Source organism: Anastrepha ludens, chromosome 6 (assembly GCF_028408465.1).
Source record: "Anastrepha ludens isolate Willacy chromosome 6, idAnaLude1.1, whole genome shotgun sequence".
NCBI classification, from domain to species: Eukaryota; Metazoa; Arthropoda; class Insecta; order Diptera; family Tephritidae; genus Anastrepha; species Anastrepha ludens.
Genome location: NC_071502.1, coordinates 36,783,145 through 36,804,167, shown reverse-complemented (window position 1 = coordinate 36,804,167; position 21,023 = coordinate 36,783,145). Strand labels below are relative to the sequence as shown.

General features: G+C 36.2%; 1 protein-coding gene across 4 annotated transcripts in view; it reads right to left on the bottom strand.

Moving 5' to 3' along the window:
- The window catches only part of LOC128866313 (obscurin), a 91,061-nt gene that overhangs the window by 67,939 nt on the left and 2,099 nt on the right, over positions 1-21,023 (bottom strand). For 2 of the 4 annotated variants that reach the window (XM_054106934.1, XM_054106937.1), the window contains exons 2-6: positions 16,026-16,144; positions 15,927-15,965; positions 15,735-15,866; positions 13,152-13,322; positions 12,935-13,100 (exon numbers count right to left, since the gene is read on the bottom strand). In XM_054106934.1, coding sequence (XP_053962909.1) covers positions 12,935-13,100; positions 13,152-13,322; positions 15,735-15,866; positions 15,927-15,965; positions 16,026-16,144 — 627 coding nt within the window. Of the gene's footprint in view, positions 1-6,612; positions 6,703-12,934; positions 13,109-13,151; positions 13,323-15,734; positions 15,867-15,926; positions 15,966-16,025; positions 16,145-21,023 lie in introns of those variants that run through there. The other 2 variants (XM_054106936.1, XM_054106935.1) reach the window with 2 other exon arrangements.

The following is a 21,023-nucleotide window of genomic DNA, read 5'->3' as shown; positions in this document are numbered from 1 at the left end:
AGCAATTATTTATTTTATTTTATTTTTTTAATGCAATTTATAAAAACAGTAGTTGATTCTTTTCAATATTTTTTGCCAACGCTCTTGCGCATTTTTTTCCATAAAAATGTATCTTTATATGGAATGAAGTGTAAAACGCCGTAAAATAAAAAAATAATTAACTTAGAACTTCCATTTATTTTACTAAAATTTTATGTGCCAACATTACTGCATAACCGAAAGTTTTGTAAAAACTCTGATTAAGAAATTAAAAAATTAAATGGAAATTTTATTATTTTTTCTAAATTTTATACAATATGAAGTTTGAAAGTTTGATTTATATGATTTTGACTAAAGAATATTAAATAATAGCGAAAAAGTGCAAACTTGAAATATATTGTTAAAAAAATTATCATGCGCGCAGTTATGCTCGCCACTGTATACACCTACGTTCAATGTTGTAAAAAAATTAATAACAACAAACAAAAAAAAAAACAGTTTTTTAATGAAAACAAATAAAATCTAAATCACAAGGGAACAAATATATATATTTAGCAGCACAAAAAAAGCTATTATTTGATTTCGACTCGTTTTCAGAAAATTTTTCTAAAATTCTTTCCGCCGTGGGAGTTAAGTTTTTATAGATATACAGGTGTGCTGCCCCATTCAACCGCTTTCGTGACATCATACTACTTAAATATTTTGAGTCCACGGAATAATGAGAACGATATGTCATTCTCGCAAATTGTTATAGGAAGAACTACCAGAATAGTTCAAAAATTATGTATTCGTTAGTCTTTCGTCTTTTCTTCACAGTTCAATGACTTTGAAAACTGTTTTTGGCCTTTCCACGGACTTTAATTGCAAATTATTTTTATTACAGTTATTGTATTTTTAATTTCTAGTCGTACTAATTACGATGAAAAGTAGCATCTCCAAAACCGCCTTCCCCCCTTGGTTGCGCGAATGGTTGACGCCATCTACTTCAAGATCTCAAAATATAAGCTATTAAATGCCCACCCACAAACATCTCATTCGATATGACTCATATCTGTTAGGAAAAATGTTGGCTGATCGGCAAGAACCGGAAGAGAAAATTATTATGATTGTGTATAAAAAGTCCGGTAACTAAGTTCTCAAAAATTTTACAGTTTCATGACGTTAATCATTTAATAGATGAAATAGCAGTGCAGTAAGTTTGTTTGTCTTGATTTTAAGCACGCCACTGTTAATATTCTGGTTATAATTGGATTGCTACAATAATAAAATTTTTGGTTCATTTAATTCTGCAAGTACGTCATTAGTATTGCAAATGTTAGCATACAGGGTCAGTTGTAGGTTTTTATTGTCCCTGAATACTTTATTGATGTACAAACTTAGGTAATCCTTTAAATGCGATTGGAACAGAGTTACTGGAGCAGCATTCAACTTATTGATAAATATTTAAAAAATTTGCATTCGAATAAAAGTTAACATACTATAGATTGCATATATATTTAGTTCAGGATTTACGCTAACACACTTCGAACAAGAATCAGTACAAAACGAAGCAGGTGTAGCACACATGTAGACTATCTTTGTGCTAAACGTGTACTATTTAACGACATAAAGCAAAGCCATTCCGATGCAAAGAAATTTTGTATATTTTATAATAGAGAGACGTAAGCTGATATGACGGAAGCAAGCAATTACTCTCGAAACAGTAAATCACATAAATCACAGCGGAGGATAGGCTCGTAAAGGGATAGGTTATGTTGAAATTTTCTCGTACTGAAATATTAAATTCAATGCCTCTAAATGCTGCCGTAGCTGAATGGGTTGATGACTACCATTCGGAGAGAACGTAGGTACGAATCTCGGTGAAAAACCAAAATGAAGAAAAAGTTTTTGCTAATAGCGGTCGTTCCTCGGCAGTCAATGGCGAACCACCGAGTGTATTTCTGCCATGAAAAAGCTCTTCATAAAAAATATCTGCCGTTCGGCGTTCGGAGTCGGCTTAAAACTGTCCCTGCATTTGTTGAACAACATCTAGACGCTCGCTACAAACAGGAGGAGAAGCTCGGCCAAACACCCAAAAAGGGTGTGCGCGCCAATTATATATATATATATACACTGAAGAGCAAAACTGTAACAAAATGTAATATTTTCTATTTCAACACATTTTTTTTTAGACATGTTTAAACAAATCAAATATTTTTTTTGCATAACTTTATTGGCATGTATGTACTCTCTCTCTCAAACCGGTTTGGTGTCAATGCAACAACAACAACACTAGTAGCAAGCAATAATGCAAATAAAGACAAATGTTACAGTTTTGCACTCACTCTTAATTTTCAAATTTTCCGTTATTTTTCTCGTAATTATATATTTGGTGGATTTTTAATTATTATAAACGTGACCGTGAATAAGACAAAATGTTAAATCGGGAAGTACAACGCCAAATAATTGATTTGCTGAAGAAGGGCGAGTCTATAAGAAAAATAGCTAAAAAATTCGAAGTGAGCCACATGGCTGTGCAAAGGCTGCGGAAAAATGTACCAGACGCTGTTCCCAGTAACAAAGGAGGCCGGCCAAGGAAGATAAGCGACCGCGATGCCCGCCATCTGGCAAATTTGGTAACAAGCAGCAAGGCGGTCACTCCCAAAAAAGCACTAAAGATGCTGGATATTGATGCCAGTCAGTGGACAGCCAGGCGCAGCCTGTCAAAACTGGGGCTAAAGGCAGCGGAGAAGAAAACCAAGGCAATGCTGACAAAAACACATGTGCAGTTGAGGGAGATTTTGTTGCGGCTCACCAAAGCTGGACAGTTGAAGATTGGGATCAGGTACGTCTTTATAAATGGATTATAAAAGACCTTTTTTCATAAAATTTCAAAACGATTGCAGGTTATTTGGTCTGATGAAACCAAAATCAATCGATTTCAGTCAGATGGTCGGGCCTGGTATTGGGTTAAAGATCCAAATGCAGTCCAGCCACATCACATCAAGGAGACAGTAAAACATGGTGGTGGCTCCATTGTGGTGTGGGGCTGCATTTCCAAAAATGGTGTGGGTCCTTTAGTACGAATAGACGGTATAATGCGGAAAGAGGAATACCTGGCCATATTGCAACAAAACCTGCCGGGTGTAGTGGAAAGTATGGGTCTTGCTGCTGAAAAAGTAATTTTTCAGCAAGACAATGACTCTAAGCACACCGCACATGTTGTACGAAATTGGATGCAACGCCAAAAATTTCGTAACTTGAAGTGGCCTCCACAATCACCGGACATGAACCCAATCGAAAATTTATGGAGTCATGTAAAATCGAAGCTTGCCGAATATTCAAGTCCGCCCAGTGGAGTTAATGAGCTGTGGGAGCGAACACGCGATGTATGGGATGCTATTCCGACTGACTTTGTCTTGAGGTATACACGAAGTATGCCCAATCGTATCCACGAGCTGAAAAAATCCAAAGGATATTGGACATCTTATTAATATTTATTTTATTTATTGTAAAAAATAAAAAATGGGTTGAGTGCAAAACTGTAACATTTGTCTTTATTTGCATTATGCTTGCTACTAGTGTTGTTGTTGTTGCATTGACACCAAACCGGTTTGAGAGAGAGAGTACATACATGCCAATAAAGTTATGCAAAAAAAATATTTGATTTGTTAAAACATGTCTAAAAAAAAATGTGTTGAAATAGAAAGTATTACATTTTGTTACAGTTTTGCTCTTCAGTGTATATAGGTATATTATATATAATATATACCTCTAAATGATGTACACTTTTTTATAAATTACAAGTTTAGAAATTTTTTTATTTTGTGGAATGAAGTGCGCTGGACGTTAACTTCTGACTAGTGTAAATATATAAAGTTAAAAAAAATTAATGAACAAAAGTGTAAACAAGCTACATGTATACTCGTACTAGGATAGCCCACAGTGTATACAGTGATCCAAGTAGCCAAAACAAAAAATGTGAACCTGCTTATTTGACAATTTGTTTGACTATATTGGTTGAAAATTTTCATTAATTGTCATTAGTTTTAACCCTAAACATTACTTTTCAGTGGTGGAAGTTGGAAAAACAAATACTTTATACATTTTTTATCTCTTTTGTTTTGTTGGTTAGAAACCACTTCTTAGACTCTGATTTAGTATATAAAAACGAAGCTTTTGAACTTTTGATCGGACTTATCGATTGTGCTTAAACTATCGGACCAACATTTGACCGTTGCGAATGTTATTCCACTGGCCATAGTTTGTGTGTGCTGATTTCATACAACTGGTAAACGATTAGTTCAATACCCTAAATTCAAAATTCAAATACAAGAAATCACTTGGCTCCGAAATTGAGAAACATAGTTATATATTAAATGAAATGACTTTAGTTATGTCAAACCCCATAATTCCAATGAAAACCAGTTGAGCACCATTTCAGAGAGGAATAATTGTCACGAATACCTCAGTTATAGGATCATATTACTACGTTCAGCAAATAATTTCAACAGACCGTTTTGGAACATTTCTGTGGCGCCATGAGATATGCAAGGGGCCTCACTCCATCCCACTTCAATTTGAGTACCGTTTGTGGAGATATCTGTTTGGTAAAAAATTTAATAATTATATTTATGTATAAATACACTTATCATGTGCATTATAATTAATTTCTTTTTAAGCCAAGAATGAAATACTGAATACAACGCCTAATGTTGAAGTTGATAAGACAAAGTGGCTTGACATTGAGTTTGACAATGTAGATCCCTCTATAGAATTCAATGAGTTAGATGAAATAGTCACGCAAATGAACAATAAGAAAATCGAAGACGGTATAGAGGTTGATGAATTTTACGAAGATGTATTGTACTACATCTCAGGAAAGATACTTAATTTAATAGTCCGAATTACGGAGACGATTGGATGATCATGGATCAACCAAAAGGAGGAAATTTTATTACACCAAAGTCAAAATTTTTCAATAGTATAAAACTTTTGGAAAATTTATTTTTCGAAATTTACGGAAACACAATTAGCAGTAAAAAAGATGTGTGTGTAAAAAGTCTCAATTGACATAGATGTAAAAACGTTTCTTTTTAAATAGCCATCATTTTAAACATAGAAAAAATGCAATATTTAGTAAATTTGGTATACAATGTTTACAGATCATCAATATCATCTACATCAAAAAACAAATTCTTTTTTTATAGCGGTCTGACAACCTCCCTAAATTTAAAAGATTGTTAAAAATTAAAAAAACAGAAATATCAATCGCGTTTTTTTGGTATAATTTGTTGTACATTTGTGAGCGGAGAGTAAATAATGTAATATATTATAAATTATATCGATCTGTAAAGATTTCATATCAAATTTACGGAAAAGCGCATTTCTCCCTATGCATATTCAATGGTAATACGTAAAACGTTGGCGCCACGGGTAAATTAAAGAAAAACAAAAAATATGGGTGACGTAGAACAAATTTAGCGGGCACCATCGTGAAATATTTTTAGTTTTTGGTCCATCCTAATGCACGCTGAGGCCGCAAACACGTCCGTCAATCAAATTTAAACACATATCCGTTCCCCAAGCACACGAAAGGGCTCTCTTGAAGAAAGCATACAAACATAGATATCTACATATGTACTTCAGCTAAAATACAGCACATGAAACTAAAGGCCGCCAGACTAAACTGGCTATTATACAAAAATTGGCATTGAACTTAGATAATAAAATGCTCATTGTGATACCACTTGTTTGAGCACAAGTCTCCCCCTCGAATTCCCGAAGTGGTGAAACCATTTTGTTTCTCTGATAAACGATGAAATATTGAAGACAGTTGCAGATTCCAACTCTGCCAGACATCCAAAGAACTAAGAATTTAGACAACGATGTTGCGTTCTGGCGAGAGCGGGACAGTGGCGGAGAAAGTATTCAACACTCTCCACTTGCTTCTCGTTTCTGCAGCTGCGACAGAAGTCATTTATTATACTTAAGTCAAATAACACAAAATAAATTGAGCTAAGAATGGTTTGTGAAACTGACCCTTAGTTTCGACCAAGTAAAAATAAAAACGCTGAATTTTAATCTTATGAGTTAAAACATTATTTTCACATTCATTATCTTTTATTTTAGCATTTAATCGTATTTACAAACTTTTTTTATCACTGCCTCTTCCTCAATTTAGGTATCTCATTCGAACTTTTATATTTGTTGATTTTTTCATATACTTCTGTATATTAATAATACACAAAACCAAATCGATCAAGGTCATGTAAAAATAACCCCATGCATTAATGAATAGAGGCGTATTTCGTTTATTATTAACTGTTAGCGTATTGGCTATCAAAAGTGGCAAAAGACAATTATAGAATTATAAACAAATTTTTGTTACATAATTTGAGAAACGAAAATTTGAAATACTTTCGATACACTATAAGACCGATTCAATAATTTTATTCGTATATGCATACAAAGCATCAGCACAAGAACACAAATAAATCATAATTATTTAAATATTTTTGCACATGTAAATCAATATTAAGTTTTCAATATGTGCTAAAATGGCATATATTGATATGTATATGTATGGTTTTATATATACTTCTACATATACATATGTAAATGCAACACACTTCTTTTCGACGAAAAACTCACGAAGCGCTTGGAGAAGTTCACAGAAAATAATTCAGAAATCTGTTTTCTAGACACGTCCACGAGAACAACTCAAAAATGACTAAAATATTGAATGTGTTGATCGCCGAAAATTTTTTGAAAATCTAAATATAATTATTTTTGCCACTGCATATGTGCACATTATGTATGTTCATACATTCATTCACATGGGCAAATATTAGTATGTGAATACTTCTCCTCGCGATTTAATATACTCATTTGTTTGTATTTGCAGACCATAAAAAAATCATGAAACAACTACACAAGAATATGCATATACATATGTAGAAACTGATATATTTATGTAAATTCATATATAACTTTTTCTCACTATATACTATGCGTGCATATGTTACAATAAGGCTGTGCTAATTCTGTAAAGAATTCTGTGTATTGAACGGAAAAAATTATCATAAAAAGATAAAAAGAGAGTGAAAAAACTTCAAAAAAGGATTCGATGTAACACAGGACCAAGTATCATGGCATAATTCTGAACTCAAAGCTTTCTTCGAAAAGGAACAGCGAGGAAACGATGAAGAAAGCTTGTAATGCCCTCCTTATCTGGCAAAAAATGAGGTCTGAAACTCTATATAAACCACTGGGCGTACAATACGATCATCAGACCCATTTTGACTTATGGAGATTTCGCGTGGTGGGTGGTGGTGGCGTCGTACCTAAAGAATCTCATACAAGTTCAACGATTAGCTTGTGTAGGAGTAACAGGTATCCTATATAAATGTTAAAGGGATAGCGGCCAAATCTGCTTCCAGGATTGAAGCAGCAGTCATGCTATAAGAAAACGCATCCGGTCATACATCAGCTCTACTATTTGTGGCAAACTTGCAAGACGCATGGAAAATAGACTTTCTGGTTCCCAATACAAATCTGAACAAAATAAAAAATAAAATAAAAACACCCGACAGAAAGTATTGCCAGACCAGAGTCATATTAGATGATGGTGGTCACCATATTTATACTGACGGCTCAAAGATGGACAATGACACTGGATCGTGAATTTACGCAGAACAATTATCCTTAATTGCTACTTTAGACTCCCAGACCGAAGTAGCGTCTTCCTAGCTGAGATCTACGCTATAGACAAAGCAGCAAAAACGATAACACTAATGGACTTACCTCCAACAAACCTTACCTTCTTTGTGGACAGTCAAGCAGCGATCAAGACACTGGTCTCAACGCGTATCAGTTCAAGATGTGTCAAAGAATGTAGAAGGTCGCTCTCGCTTATCCAACAACACAACACCACACTTTGTTGGGTCGCCAGCCACTCTGGAGTGGAGGAAAATGAGTGTGCAAGGAAAGGATCTGGGTTTGAACTCCAGCGAGTGGTATAGGGCATTAGCATTCCTCTAGACGAACTGCGCAGTGCGATTGACTCGAGCGTAATCGCAGAAACCAATAGAAGGTGGTCTCTGACTATTCACTGCAAGGTCTCCAAAGCACTCTGGCCAAAACTGAAACTTAAAAGGAAAAAGTGTCTGCTGGGATTCAACAGATCAACCACCGGCGTCCTCACAGGTGTTATAACTGGTTACTGCACTATTGGCACCCTAGCCAGTAGAATGGGTGTACCTCACAATAACTTCTGCGGGCGTTGTGAAGATGAAGAAAAAATGTACCTCCTCCGTGAATGTCCTGCAATTCAAAGAAGCCGTGCCAAATGTTGTGGCGATTATTTCTTTCAAATCCTGGGAAATTTTCAAAATGTCTCACTGGAGAGACAAGTTACCGTCTTAAAAAGATATAAGTATAATATAAGCGGCCGCTGTAGCCGAATGGGTTGGTGCGTGACTACCATTCTGAATTCACACAGAAAACGTAGGTTCGAATCTCGGTGAAACATTTAAATTAAGAAAACATTTTTCTAATAGCGGTCGCCCCTCGGCAGGCAATGACAAACCTCCATTTGTAGAACAACATCAAGACGCACGCCATAAATAGGAGGAGGAGCTCGGTCAAACACCCAGAAAGGGTGTATACGCCAATTATATATTATATATATATATATATATATATATGATAGTTTAAGAAACCTAGTTAAGGGATGGAAATCAAGTGTATCACAATGGGTATTAGGGCCACCGAGTGTCTTGTCGTAACCTAACACAGGACCATTAGCAAGATAAATAGCATAGGAATCGAAGTACAGGCTGTGTTTGAGAATTAAAGTTTCTGTAACTTTTCTTCAATCTACCCTACCCGTATGATATGTACATTTAATAAATAAACCACTTCCACCCCCTGTTCACAAAATACATTACTTACATCTAAATATAAATAAATCGAGGTAAATAAATGGAAGTAAAATGGCAATATATCTGGTTGGTGTGGTGATTCATCCAGAATCCAGCTAGCGCTTCTGCACCACTTTGTTGCCACAACCGCGCTACCAACTTGTTTAATGGTTATTATATCTATATCCAGTATCGGCTTAAGAATCTTATTAGGTTGTTGACGTCTGAGCCAGACACTTGTTCGAGATACTCCAGACGCTTGAGCAGTGGTTTTCCAAGGGTTAACACTCTCTCCTTTCATCAGGCAGGACATTCTCAGAAGAAATGGAAAATGGTTTCCTTTTTCTATGGTTGTTTACAACTGTGACAGTGTGTGTTGTGAGGTATGCCCATTTTGGCTGCTTGTTCCCCGATAGACTAGAAGTCAGTTATCACCGCAGAGAGTCTGCAGGCATCCCTTTGTTCTGCTAACTTTGCATGTTGTCTGGTCCAGATGTTGATGCAGATGTAGAGGCATTCCGCGATTTGTTATTCATGGCAAATCCTAATCTTGCCAGTTCGTCCGCTTTTTCGTTTCCTTCAGTGTTCCGATGTCCCAGGATCCAGATTAAGGTTACTTTATGATTTACACTCAAGGTGGTAAAGGCTATTTCTGCTTTGTTTCACCAATTTAGAGGTTTTTGTAACTGAATTCAGTGCCTGAATTGCAACTTGGCTATCCGAAAGAATAGCGATGTTGCACTTAAAAGATAAGTCTGCAATTAGTAGCCTACAAGCTTCCCCTATTACCAGTACTTCAGCCTGGAAGATACTGCAGTTATTGGGAAGACGAGCATATGAGAGTACGAGTATATGTATACCATCTCCAACACCACATTTTAATCATCTGACTAGACTGTTGTGTCGAAGTTGTTTACTCCCTATTGCATGCCACCGTTGGGATGATGTAAGCAGTCCCCCCTGAGGTGAACTGAGTTTGTCGCAATAACAGAATGGCATGAACATACATTTTTCCTTCCAGCGCCTCGCTTCATTTAACGTAAATGCACTTATGGTAGCTATCCTCTTGATATGGAGATCTACCGAAATTACATGTGTCAGTGCATTGAGAGCTTTCCTGGGAGATGAGCTAGATGAACCGACCGTAATTGCACAGGCTTGTATTTGAATTTTACTAAGTAGCTTGACAGTGTATCTACTTTTCCGTTTAATTCCCCTCATTCGACATTTTCAAATTGTACTTTTAATATAAATCCACAGGGTTGGAGTTTAGGCTATGACTATTCAAAAAGCTCTACTTAAACGCCTAAATTTACTACTGGGCAAAAAGCTGTTTGATTACTATACTTGTATATAACATATGTAATATCACGCATCTGGTTCAATCATTTTTTACAACCGATTTCAATTTCCTTCCGGCCAAATGGGAATGACAAGGTTCTGTCTACTATAGGATGTGGGCACTCTTACAAATTTGAGTTGAGAAGGTTACTCAGCATCTGTTCGACAGAAGGTGCCGCTTCAAATGAGTATTTGTTAAGAACTGAACTCCTGTACCCTGAGCTCAGGACATGCCATGTAAACATGACGGCAAATGTTAAAAGTACCATAATTTTAGTGCCTAAGGTCTGATCTTGTCACACTCCGCATCAAAGTGAAATTGTTCTATTTCTTACTCATTCATACCTTGATGAACGGAACAAGACGACTACCTGGTGACTGGGGTCTAGATCATGAATAAGTTATTGAGGGAAAATTTCTCAGACCTGCTGATCACTCAAATATTGGCGATAGAAATTTCCGTTGCTTGACCATGACGAAGCGCATATCTTAATATCTATATTAAAGAACAATTAAATGATGATATTTTGCTCTTGAAACTACAGTAATATTTCGGGTTTCCCTCAACACAAGTTAACTTGATGCATCTCAAGGATCAAACCTGGATCCAATACTATTTGCTTTTTTGTGAATGATATTGTCCATTGCTGTCAAAATGTCTCAATACATATTTACGGTGACGATTCTCGTTTATGACTAAATGACGAATGGTATTTGTTTATATGTAGCTAATGTGCTCAGGCACTAGCGACAGCGCACGAGTCTCTTGACCTGAGTAATTTATCGCCAATTGTGCTGGATGGTACAGAGATTAAATTTCAATCAGTAGTGTCTAGCGCGGGATTTAAAATAAACTCACGAGTGTATTTCTGCCATGAAAAAAGCTCCTCATAAAAAATATCTGCTGTTCGGAGTCGGATTGAAACTCTAGGTCCCTCCATTTGTGGAACAACATCAAGGCGTAAACCACAAATAGGAGGTCAGCCAAACACCCAAAAAGGGTGTTTTCAGCAGGACTTAGCACCGTCTCCAAGAGCCCGAGTGAACCAAGAATGGCTAAAAAACAACGTTACGAATTTTATAACGTCCACACAATGGCTCTCAAATTCACCAGACGCGAATCCGATTAATTATTCTCTTTGGGTCATTTTGGAGAGCAAGGTCCAAACCAAAAGATTTACCAGTCTCGAGGCGCTGAAAAAAAAACATTGACCGCGAGTGGGACAAAATACCTGCAAGTCACATTCGGGCAGCTTGCGATTCGTTTTTAAACCGTCTCAAGGCCATAGTCAAGACAAAAGGTGGTCATATCGAGCAAAAGTAAATTGTTTCTTAATTTTGTTTTATTTTCCTACATTTTTAACATTGAATTGATTAGGAAGTGCATAGGTTCGAATTTCCGTGCATAAAACACCATCGGCCATCGGTGGGCAATGGCAAGCCTCCAAGTGTATTTCTGCCATGAAAAAGCCCTCATAAAAAATGTTGAGTTTGGAGGGTTCAACGGACGCTTCTCGCGTAGTGCTCGGCTCAATCACATCAATTGAAGTCGATATCGATAGTTCATAATAAACAACACCAACTTGGCCCCACCAAATACATAGCATAACCTTCGCAACGTGAATATTCGACCGAGGCGACAACGTAGAAGCATGATCGGGCAGTCCCCATGTCTTTCTTTTCTTTAGATTCCTTCAATGAATCCATTTTTCATCACCCGACACGATGCGAAAAAACGACGTTCAACATCCCTTGGTTTTAACTCTTAAGGAACTCAAGTTCCCTGCTTCTGAATCATTCCCAAAGCATGCAATCGCTTGGAAATGGATTGGCGGGTAGCTCCTAATACTGAATCAAGCTCTTCTTGCGTTTGTCACGGATCCTCAGTGAGCAATGCCTCCAATTCAGCGTCTTCGAAGGTTTTTGGTGTTCCTTCACTCGAACGGTCGTCAACATTAAAATCAGCGTCTTTGAAGCGACGGAACCAATCTCGGCACGTTGTTTCACTTAAAGCAGCATCTCTATAAACTTTTTGTAGCTCTCGATGCGCTTCAGCCGCCGTTTTTTTCGAATAAAAGAGGAAAATCAGCACTTCCCGCAAACGACGATTATTCGGCACAAAATCAGACATTTTCACAAACCCCAAAGTATATGATACCAAAACAAAATCACTAATGTGTCGTAGCAGTTTGTTTACCATATGTCTAAGCTTGGTTTATGATGTTTAGGTTATGTTAGAATCGACTAGCACACACTGCTGGCGCCATCTATTGACAAACAGCGCAAGTTGCGCACCTAATACAATTCGGTTAGAACAGAATTTAGCTTTCCTTACTTATTTTTTATATTATATAAGTTGTTGATATTAACACTTTGCAATGTTGACGATACCAATTTGTGTCTAATTAAAATCGAGACGTCCAAAATATTAACTTTCCATTTTGAAATTAAAAGGCCAAATATTTAGGAGCAGAAAGACAGAACTTTTGGAGCGATTAAGTTTGCTAAATGCGCTAGATTCGTTAATGGACGTCAACTTATGTGGCAAAAAAACTGTCGGCATCATATTTAAGCATTCTATGGAGAAAATAACACATTCTAAAAAGTCACAAAACATAGACGTAAAAATGTTGGGGCACATTTTGTAACGAACTGTGAACAATCCAACATAATCTGATATTTTGATGAAACATCTTTTTCTTTACAGTTACCTGGAAATATTCGTTTGCTTCTTTGTTTTCTGCGAGAAATGCCTGGGCGATAGGTTCGGTTTCACAATATTTAACATGTTTGTCGAAATCTCTCTCAAGTCTAAGGAAAGTTTTTGCTATCATATTCGGTTGCTCTGAATAATATTTAAGTCCCTCTAGCAAAACTCTGAAAAGATTCAAGGTTATTTACGAACTTTCTATATTCATATTTTCTTACAAGTTATGAAATTCTGCAATTTGTTGAAAATTTGAAAAAATAATGTCCTTGCTATCGCGAACAATTCGTGGAACAGAAGCTTTGTCAGAAGGTTTAATGTATCGATCTACTATGTTCTGTAAGTCTCTGCCGAACTCTTCTTCCGTTTCAATAAGTTCTCTAACGGTAGCTCTAAAACAAACAAAAAATACAAATTGCAATTGAAAAATTACTCGTTCAATCGTACTCGCATATACATTAAAAATTTAAATATGTATATTATAAATTATATTTTATATCAACATAAATTTCCTAACGTTTAAGCAAATTGCAAAATTAATAATATAATAATAAATTTTCGGAAAAAGAAATCCATCATTTTCTCGGTAGATGGCTGTAGTGATCGATATCTCTTTAAATATCGATCAAACAATTTAAGTTTTTACGGGTTTTCAAGGTGACATTTCACATTAAAATAATTATTTTGCTGATTTTTGTTTGTTCCATTCAGTTTTGAGTTACAGAGTCTTAACCATTGAAGTCAACAAAGAGAAAATTCGGTACATTTCAAAGTTTTTCTTTGATAAAGGCGAAAATGCCAGCCATGCCGCTGAAATTGTGAATGGTGTTTATGGTGCCGATACTGTAACAGCGAATTACGTGCTATTTTGAATTCGACGCCTCCGTTCAGACAGTTTTCATGTTAAAGATGCGCCTCGCATAGGCAGGCACGTCGTAGAAAATTTCGATAAAATCACAGAAATAATCGAAGTTGACCGGCATGTTAGTAGTCGTAGCATCGCCCTTAAAACAGTTTTAAACCATTTGCGCAAAATAAAAAATAATGGATTTCTTTTTCCACCAATATAATATATAGTGTATCCCATATTAAAATTAATTTCGAAATAAATTTCAGTTGTGTAAAATACAATAAAAGTTATGTTGATTTTAGAGTTTCCGGGTTTCAATGTCCGCTACAGTACTTATTATTTCGGCCGTTGGCAGGTTTGGCCAATCTGCTATGTTCACCGGGTATTCGGCAGACGAATTCTGCACGTTCATTTCACACTATTTACACACTCGTCCCATCAGTTATTAAGACGGCAACTAAGAGAACTGAGCGATGGCCACGTTGCCTTTTTTCGTATATCACCAACACAATCGCAGTTTTTTCGTAAATAAATTGTTGCCCTCACCCCGTTGAATCTTTGAAGTTCACTGAGAACCAGTTAACGGTCTGATCTTGGCCACACCTTCTGAATTACATTCACCATGCGTTGTTGTGCTAAAATTTTGTTTGGTGAACACCGTGCAATTTGTTTTGCGCCAAAAACGAATAAAGAGAATTCGTTGTTGTTGTTGTTGTTGTAGCCGCATATTCATTTCCAATACGTGTACGGGGAAAGCTGCTGGAGTGACAATCCCTGAATGGATATAAATCCGGGTCGTTCCGCTAACGTAGAACCGATTGTCGTGGGAACGTGAGAGAGCTCGTCGACTCTCGCAGGGAACAAAACTTGTCTGACCAAACAGGCGTAAGATGTGGTGTTTATTATTAAAATTATTGACATATGCAAAAGACAGCAAAGTAAGTATCGTGATCTAACACATCTACGGTTTCGAAGCTCCAGCAATGTTTCTATAAATATTACGGCTTATAACTTGTTTGTAATACTCGTTTACCGTGGGCATATTTCATTACCCAATTGTAACGCTTTTTGTAACTTATATGCTAGTCACATACGTACTTCAGTTAGTATTGTCAATAGAAAGAAAAAGATTACCTAAACTAAATTTCATTTTACCAGAATGCAACTCTGTATCAAACCAACCCACACCAAACATAGCAAACACATTTCATGTTCACCAAACAAATGTCCGTAATAATACGTTCACATATAAGTAGATGATCTACTATTTCGCGCTTAACTCAAAATTCGTATTTAAAAAGCGCGATTTCCCATACCAAAATTCTCTCCCAAAATCTGAGATTATAAAATAATCCTAGATAATAACGATACTTTTTGACATACAACCCTGTATTTTCTGTGTTATCGATAACTATTATTACGAATGTAAGGAGAAACATCAAAATAAAAACTAAATGAAAAGGATGCCGGCAAAGAAAATAGGTCTGTAAACATAATCCTAATAAAACTTTTGTTAAATATTTTTAATTATGGATTCATTTTACAGAAAAAGCGTGTGTCCATAAACGTTTTGTCCTCTTATTACTATGGCATTGCTGCCATAATTTTTGGCGTCGCATACGTCCTCCAATTGCTTATTATTAGCAGCCCATTGCCCAATTAAATTAGCTAATTCTTCTCCTTTTATTTTCTTCGTATCGTTAATAATAATTAAAGATACCAAAAACACCGAAATATTCCACCAAAATAATTTCTATGAAGAAAAACCTCTCAAAGCAGTACGGACAGCTGATTGTCAATTTTGCATGTAATCTGCCATATATGAACGGGTAGATTAATTTGGTGGATTTATAGGTGATTAATACATATGTGAACGTATTATAAGCAAAAAGAAGGTCTTACATGTATTGTTATTGCAAACTATGTTTTAGTTCTAAATTTCTAGCCGACTTACATTCTTCGAAAAGCAGGATCATCACCTTTATTTCCAAATATAGATACAGAGTCATTGGAAAAATCTATTATGTTGGTTGGAATCCAGCCTTCTTTGCCATTCTCGTTTGATCCAAATAATCTCACATACCATCTATAAAAAAATGTTTAACATTAGAAAAAAAAAAAACGTTTAGAAAAAATGCTCTTATACCTCGAATTAAGCTCAGGCTTCAAGTCACGCAATTTTCCTCTGCAATTCATCATATTTATGTTACTTAAGTTTAAAATTTAAAAACTTCTTTTTACTTACTTTGGAAATGGTTTACTCTCACTTGTCTTTAAAACTTCTACTAGATCCCCTCTCGATAATGTTATAGAATCAGGCGAATCCGCAGAAAATTCTTGATTTATGACTAAAATATTGTCAACCTATAAAAAGAAGAATATTACGTTAAATTCAAATGTATTTAATTATTTATTTATTAGAATTAATGTATAATACTAAAACTAATACTAGGACGAGTACTAGCTGCCATTGCCTACAACTCAAATGTAATTTAATGTTAAGTTATTGAATCCACTGCTAGGGATTTCGTAATTGTCAGTGTACTTGGAATAAGTTCTTTATATAATATTAATTATCAATTGTACACAAATTGGTTATTCACCCTAACGTGGGAGAATTCAAGAAAAATAATATTCTGAATTAAAATTCCAGATAAATCCGTGCCCTTGCATGTGATAAGGACGATTGTTTCATTCTAGCTCGATAACTATGCAATAAATGAAACTATATATACCTACATATTATATATACATATGTATATAATTGGGTGTTTTGGGTGTTTAGCGGATCTCCTCCTCTGAGTTGTGGCGTGCGTCTTGATGTTTTTTTCCCAAATGGAGGGGCCTGCAGTTTCAAGTCGACTCCGTACGGTAGATGAAGAGCTTTTTCATGGCAGAAATACACTTGGAGGCTTGCCATTGCCTGCCAAGGGGCGACCGCTATTAGAAAAAACTTTTTCTTCATTTTAGTGTTTTACCGAGATTCGTACCTACATTCTCTCTGAATTCCGAATGGTAGTCACGCACCAACCCATTCGGTTACGGCGGCCGCAAAGCACAAATACCCTGAATAAATTCACATATAGTACATTCCATCAGGTCGTCGTTCTTGTCGTATTGGTTTCCTAATTGCATAATGAAAAGATGTTTAGAAGTGTGCTCTTTAACAGACCGTTATTCGACTCTGAGCGAATTTGGAATCAGCTGATGGGCTGACGTCACTTGGGATGTGTTTACACAAAACTGAGATTGTGTAGATGATATACGAAAAAAATTAACCAAAAACACTTCGTTGCCGTCTCAACAGCGACTGATTGGACGAGTGTGTGAATACATGTGAAATTATCATGGAGAATTCGGCTGCCGAATCCTCAAGTGATGTGACAGCCAAAGCTCCCCTCACAATTTGCTTTTTCACCATAGTTGAAGAGCAACCGCTGAAGAAATCGCTGCCATTACCCCGGTTACGTCAGCCAATCAGCTGATTCTTTCGAATTAGCCGAGAGCCGGTTAACAGTCTGATATTGGCCACACCTTCTGAATTCTTTTCACCATGTGGACAAACAATTTCATGCTTCGTTTCAAATTTATTAAACGTCCACTAAATGTGTGAAAATAAATTCCCACTTGTTTGCTTATATATGTATTTCAAGTACAAATGCTGCGGTATATAGTCGCGTATCTCGCGGTCTATACATATACTTAGATATTTTGCGTTTAACAATGTGCAGTTGATTCATTGCACATGCAGAAGATAGTTTTGTAAAAATACAATTGACGCTAAAAATAAAAAGAAAACAATTAGGTATGTCAATCTACTTTAGGTTAATTTAATTTCAGTTGGTCGAATCTCGATCAGTGGGTGTTATTAGATTTTATTATTCGTTCGATTGCAGCATTAATTGCAATCATCTCTTTTCACTATTTGGCGTAGTTTTTTATACGCAGTAAATACCAAAATGTGAGTGTATCAGCAATCGCATATTCAAAAGTGGCCGGCAAAAAAACGCTGCTATTTTAATTGTAACGCAATATTTGCCGCGGGTTCGTTGTACGTATTTTAATATAATTCCAAAAGTTATGGGAATGCCATTATGAAACTTTAGGGATTACTGAGCATTGTTCCAACTATTAACAAAAAAAAAAAAAAAATAAGAAACAAATCTAGAAGAGTTTCAAAATTGACAAAAAAAATGTGGCGGACATTTTTAACTAAAAAGATTTTTTTAGTATATTTCTTCATGAAAATAAAAAAATAAAGTTTAAATGTTAAAAGGTGCCGGAGATATTTTTAAACAACTCTTTCCAAATTTTTCAACATTTATTTATATATTTGCGATTATTTTTTACTTTTATATATATTTTTTATTATAATCAAGCCTACAACTAAATCCGTTTTCAGAAAAATTTGCGAAAGTATTCAAAATACTTTGACCAATTTATCAATATAAAATTTGTACATTACTTTGCCAAAGCTAATAAGCTTCATCGGGAAAGGCTTGTGAAGAAATCGCCTCCGTTATTTTAACATTCGATCTCCCAAAATGTATACTCATTTTTAATTTAATCAATAAATATCTTGCCGCTGCTCTCGCACACGATCTCTCGATCTCCCAAAATGTATACTCATTTTTAATTTAATCAATAAATATCTTGCCGATGCTCTCGCACACAGTCTTGAAAACGCATTCCTTGATTTTCTTACTAATTACACTAATCGATATGAAATATCAAATGAGGCGTCGTTCAATTCGGTGTCGTTCATTTTGCTTTCGGATTTTGAATACATACCCACATTTGATCGCAAAAAACATCTTGGGCAATGGTGTTGAATCTACCATTTTCAACGGCAAGTTTCAATAATCTATCCTGTAAATTTCATATTCGCTCATCTCATTTAAACGCCATTTCACTTTCCAATTTGCAATGACTATCAATAGCATAAGGTCAAACAATGCCCATTAGTGTGTTGGATCTAAATAATCTGTACTTCTAACATGACCAATCATATGTTGCGTGTTCTCGCATCCACACCGACTTTTGCGTCCACGTGAGTGGACAACGCGATCAACCTATGTATGAGATGCAGAAACAAACCCGTGTGGAACGATAGCTCCGGGAATACAGATAGGGAGCTTATGTGGAGCTACTCCGACGTATTCAGTGCAAGATCCACTAAAGTAAACAGCGTTTGCCTAACAGAAGATGCGGCCCGTTATATAAATGTGTATATGAAATTTCAATAACTGCTGTGCGTTTAGGAACCGTTGGGGAAAAAACAACCTTCCAAAAAAAAAGGTTCCCCCTATTTTGGGTGACAATTATGGCAAATTTTTTTAGGAACATATTTTGAGGAATGTACAGACCCTTAGTAGGGAAGAGGCCTCTACGCAGTTGGGTGATGTCCAAACTAAAAGCTGTCACTCAAGAGATGCAATGGATGGGGCAAGGCGAAAATACCATTAAATACCATTGACGTCTGTTACAGCTGTTATGCAAAAACGCATGAATCCGGTGTGGAATTTTTGGTAACCAGCAGACTACGTCTTTCTGATTTCAGCCCTGGGAGAACACTGCTCATCAAACCAGTATGCCAGAGCATTGGAGCCATATTTCTAGCTCTTGAAGGAGAAATAGGATTTCAGCGACTTTAAAGAACCACTGAAACGACTAGAAATGCCACAATGCCAAAAGAAAATACGCTCCCTAAGGACCAATCTGCGATCGAACGCAGCGCGAGCTGTTTGGGCTCGCTACTAAGTATTAAGGAAGAAATAGACGTAATATGCGAAAAATACCTGAAATTCTATTAAAAACCGCGGCTGCTTACAGAAGGTTTCAAGGCCGGGTAGATTTTCCCCTAATCGTTACTTAACCATGAAGAGGGCATTAAATGGTACATTCAATACTAAATATTAAATAATAATCTAATGATTCAACGGTTGAGCGCATTTGGAAACTCCGACAGAATGAATATTCTCAATACCAATGCGGCCGACAAATCTATTGAGGTGGCGACATTATCGCGGAATATTTGCAGATGGACCACAACCACGTAAGTTCCAGCATATCGCAAGTAGTTGATACATACGTAGTTAGCATCGTTGCTGTTATACGATACGTAAGAGCAGGTCCGAAACATTGGATTGCTGCAATGAAATTCGTCATAATGAAGCAAATGAAGACAATTTCTTATATTTTAGATGGGTATGCGAACCACAATTGAAGCAATTAGTGAAACAAGATTAGGGCAAGATAGGGCACGTCAGAAACGTCATTCGTGTACAACGTGCATCAAAGTTTGTTCTATCGCCGGAGATTACGATAAAAATGCAACAAACCTACGTCGCATTGGGGCTACAAAATCATTGCAGATATATGCAGAGACACATTCGCAAGTCAGAGGCTAAAGACATCAACACAGAAAAACGTAAATGCAACATACAAATAAAAGGCATTTGTGAGGGTGTACATATACACAACGATACTATAATCGTTGACATAGCTATCGACGAAAGTACATAGCTGATGACCATCTGGTGCAATAATACGTCTTTGACATTTGTTTGACGTTTTTGCCATCAACGCGCACAGAACGTTTTGATGGGTGACCTTAAAATTTCATCTCGGCAAAAAAATGGAATTAACCGTGAACATTTTCGTGTAATTATTTTTAACAATTTTCGCTGAGATTAACAAGACAAGAATGCATTGATGAAGAAAATTCATTACACTGCATTACCAGCCTTTAGCACCAAAAAACACTGATGCAATGAATTTGCTCGTGGTCACTTTTCGCTCACCGACGAAATCCATGACGGTCGTCCAAAATTAGCTGTTGTGGCAGAAAATTTTAATGCTGTGTGGGCAATGATCGAGCAAGACCGTCATGCCACATTTTGCGAGATTGAGGCATCCTTGGGTATTAATATGACGAGCGTCAATAAGATATTGCATGATCACTTTGTGGTAAAAAAGGTGTGTCGTTTTGGATCCCACACAATTAAAAAAAAACCCTTGGAAACGCGACTGGATAAAGTGCTTCGAAAATTGGTTCAAACGAATGCAAAAATGTATTGATCATCATGGAGAATATTTTGAAAAAAAAATAAAATAAAAACCTTTTCAACCAGCAATATTGATTTTTTCATTATTAGACCAGAAATATAAATAGCAACCCTCGTACCATTTCGGAAGATGACACCATAGAACTCCAAAAACGGATTTGAATTTGGGTGAGTAA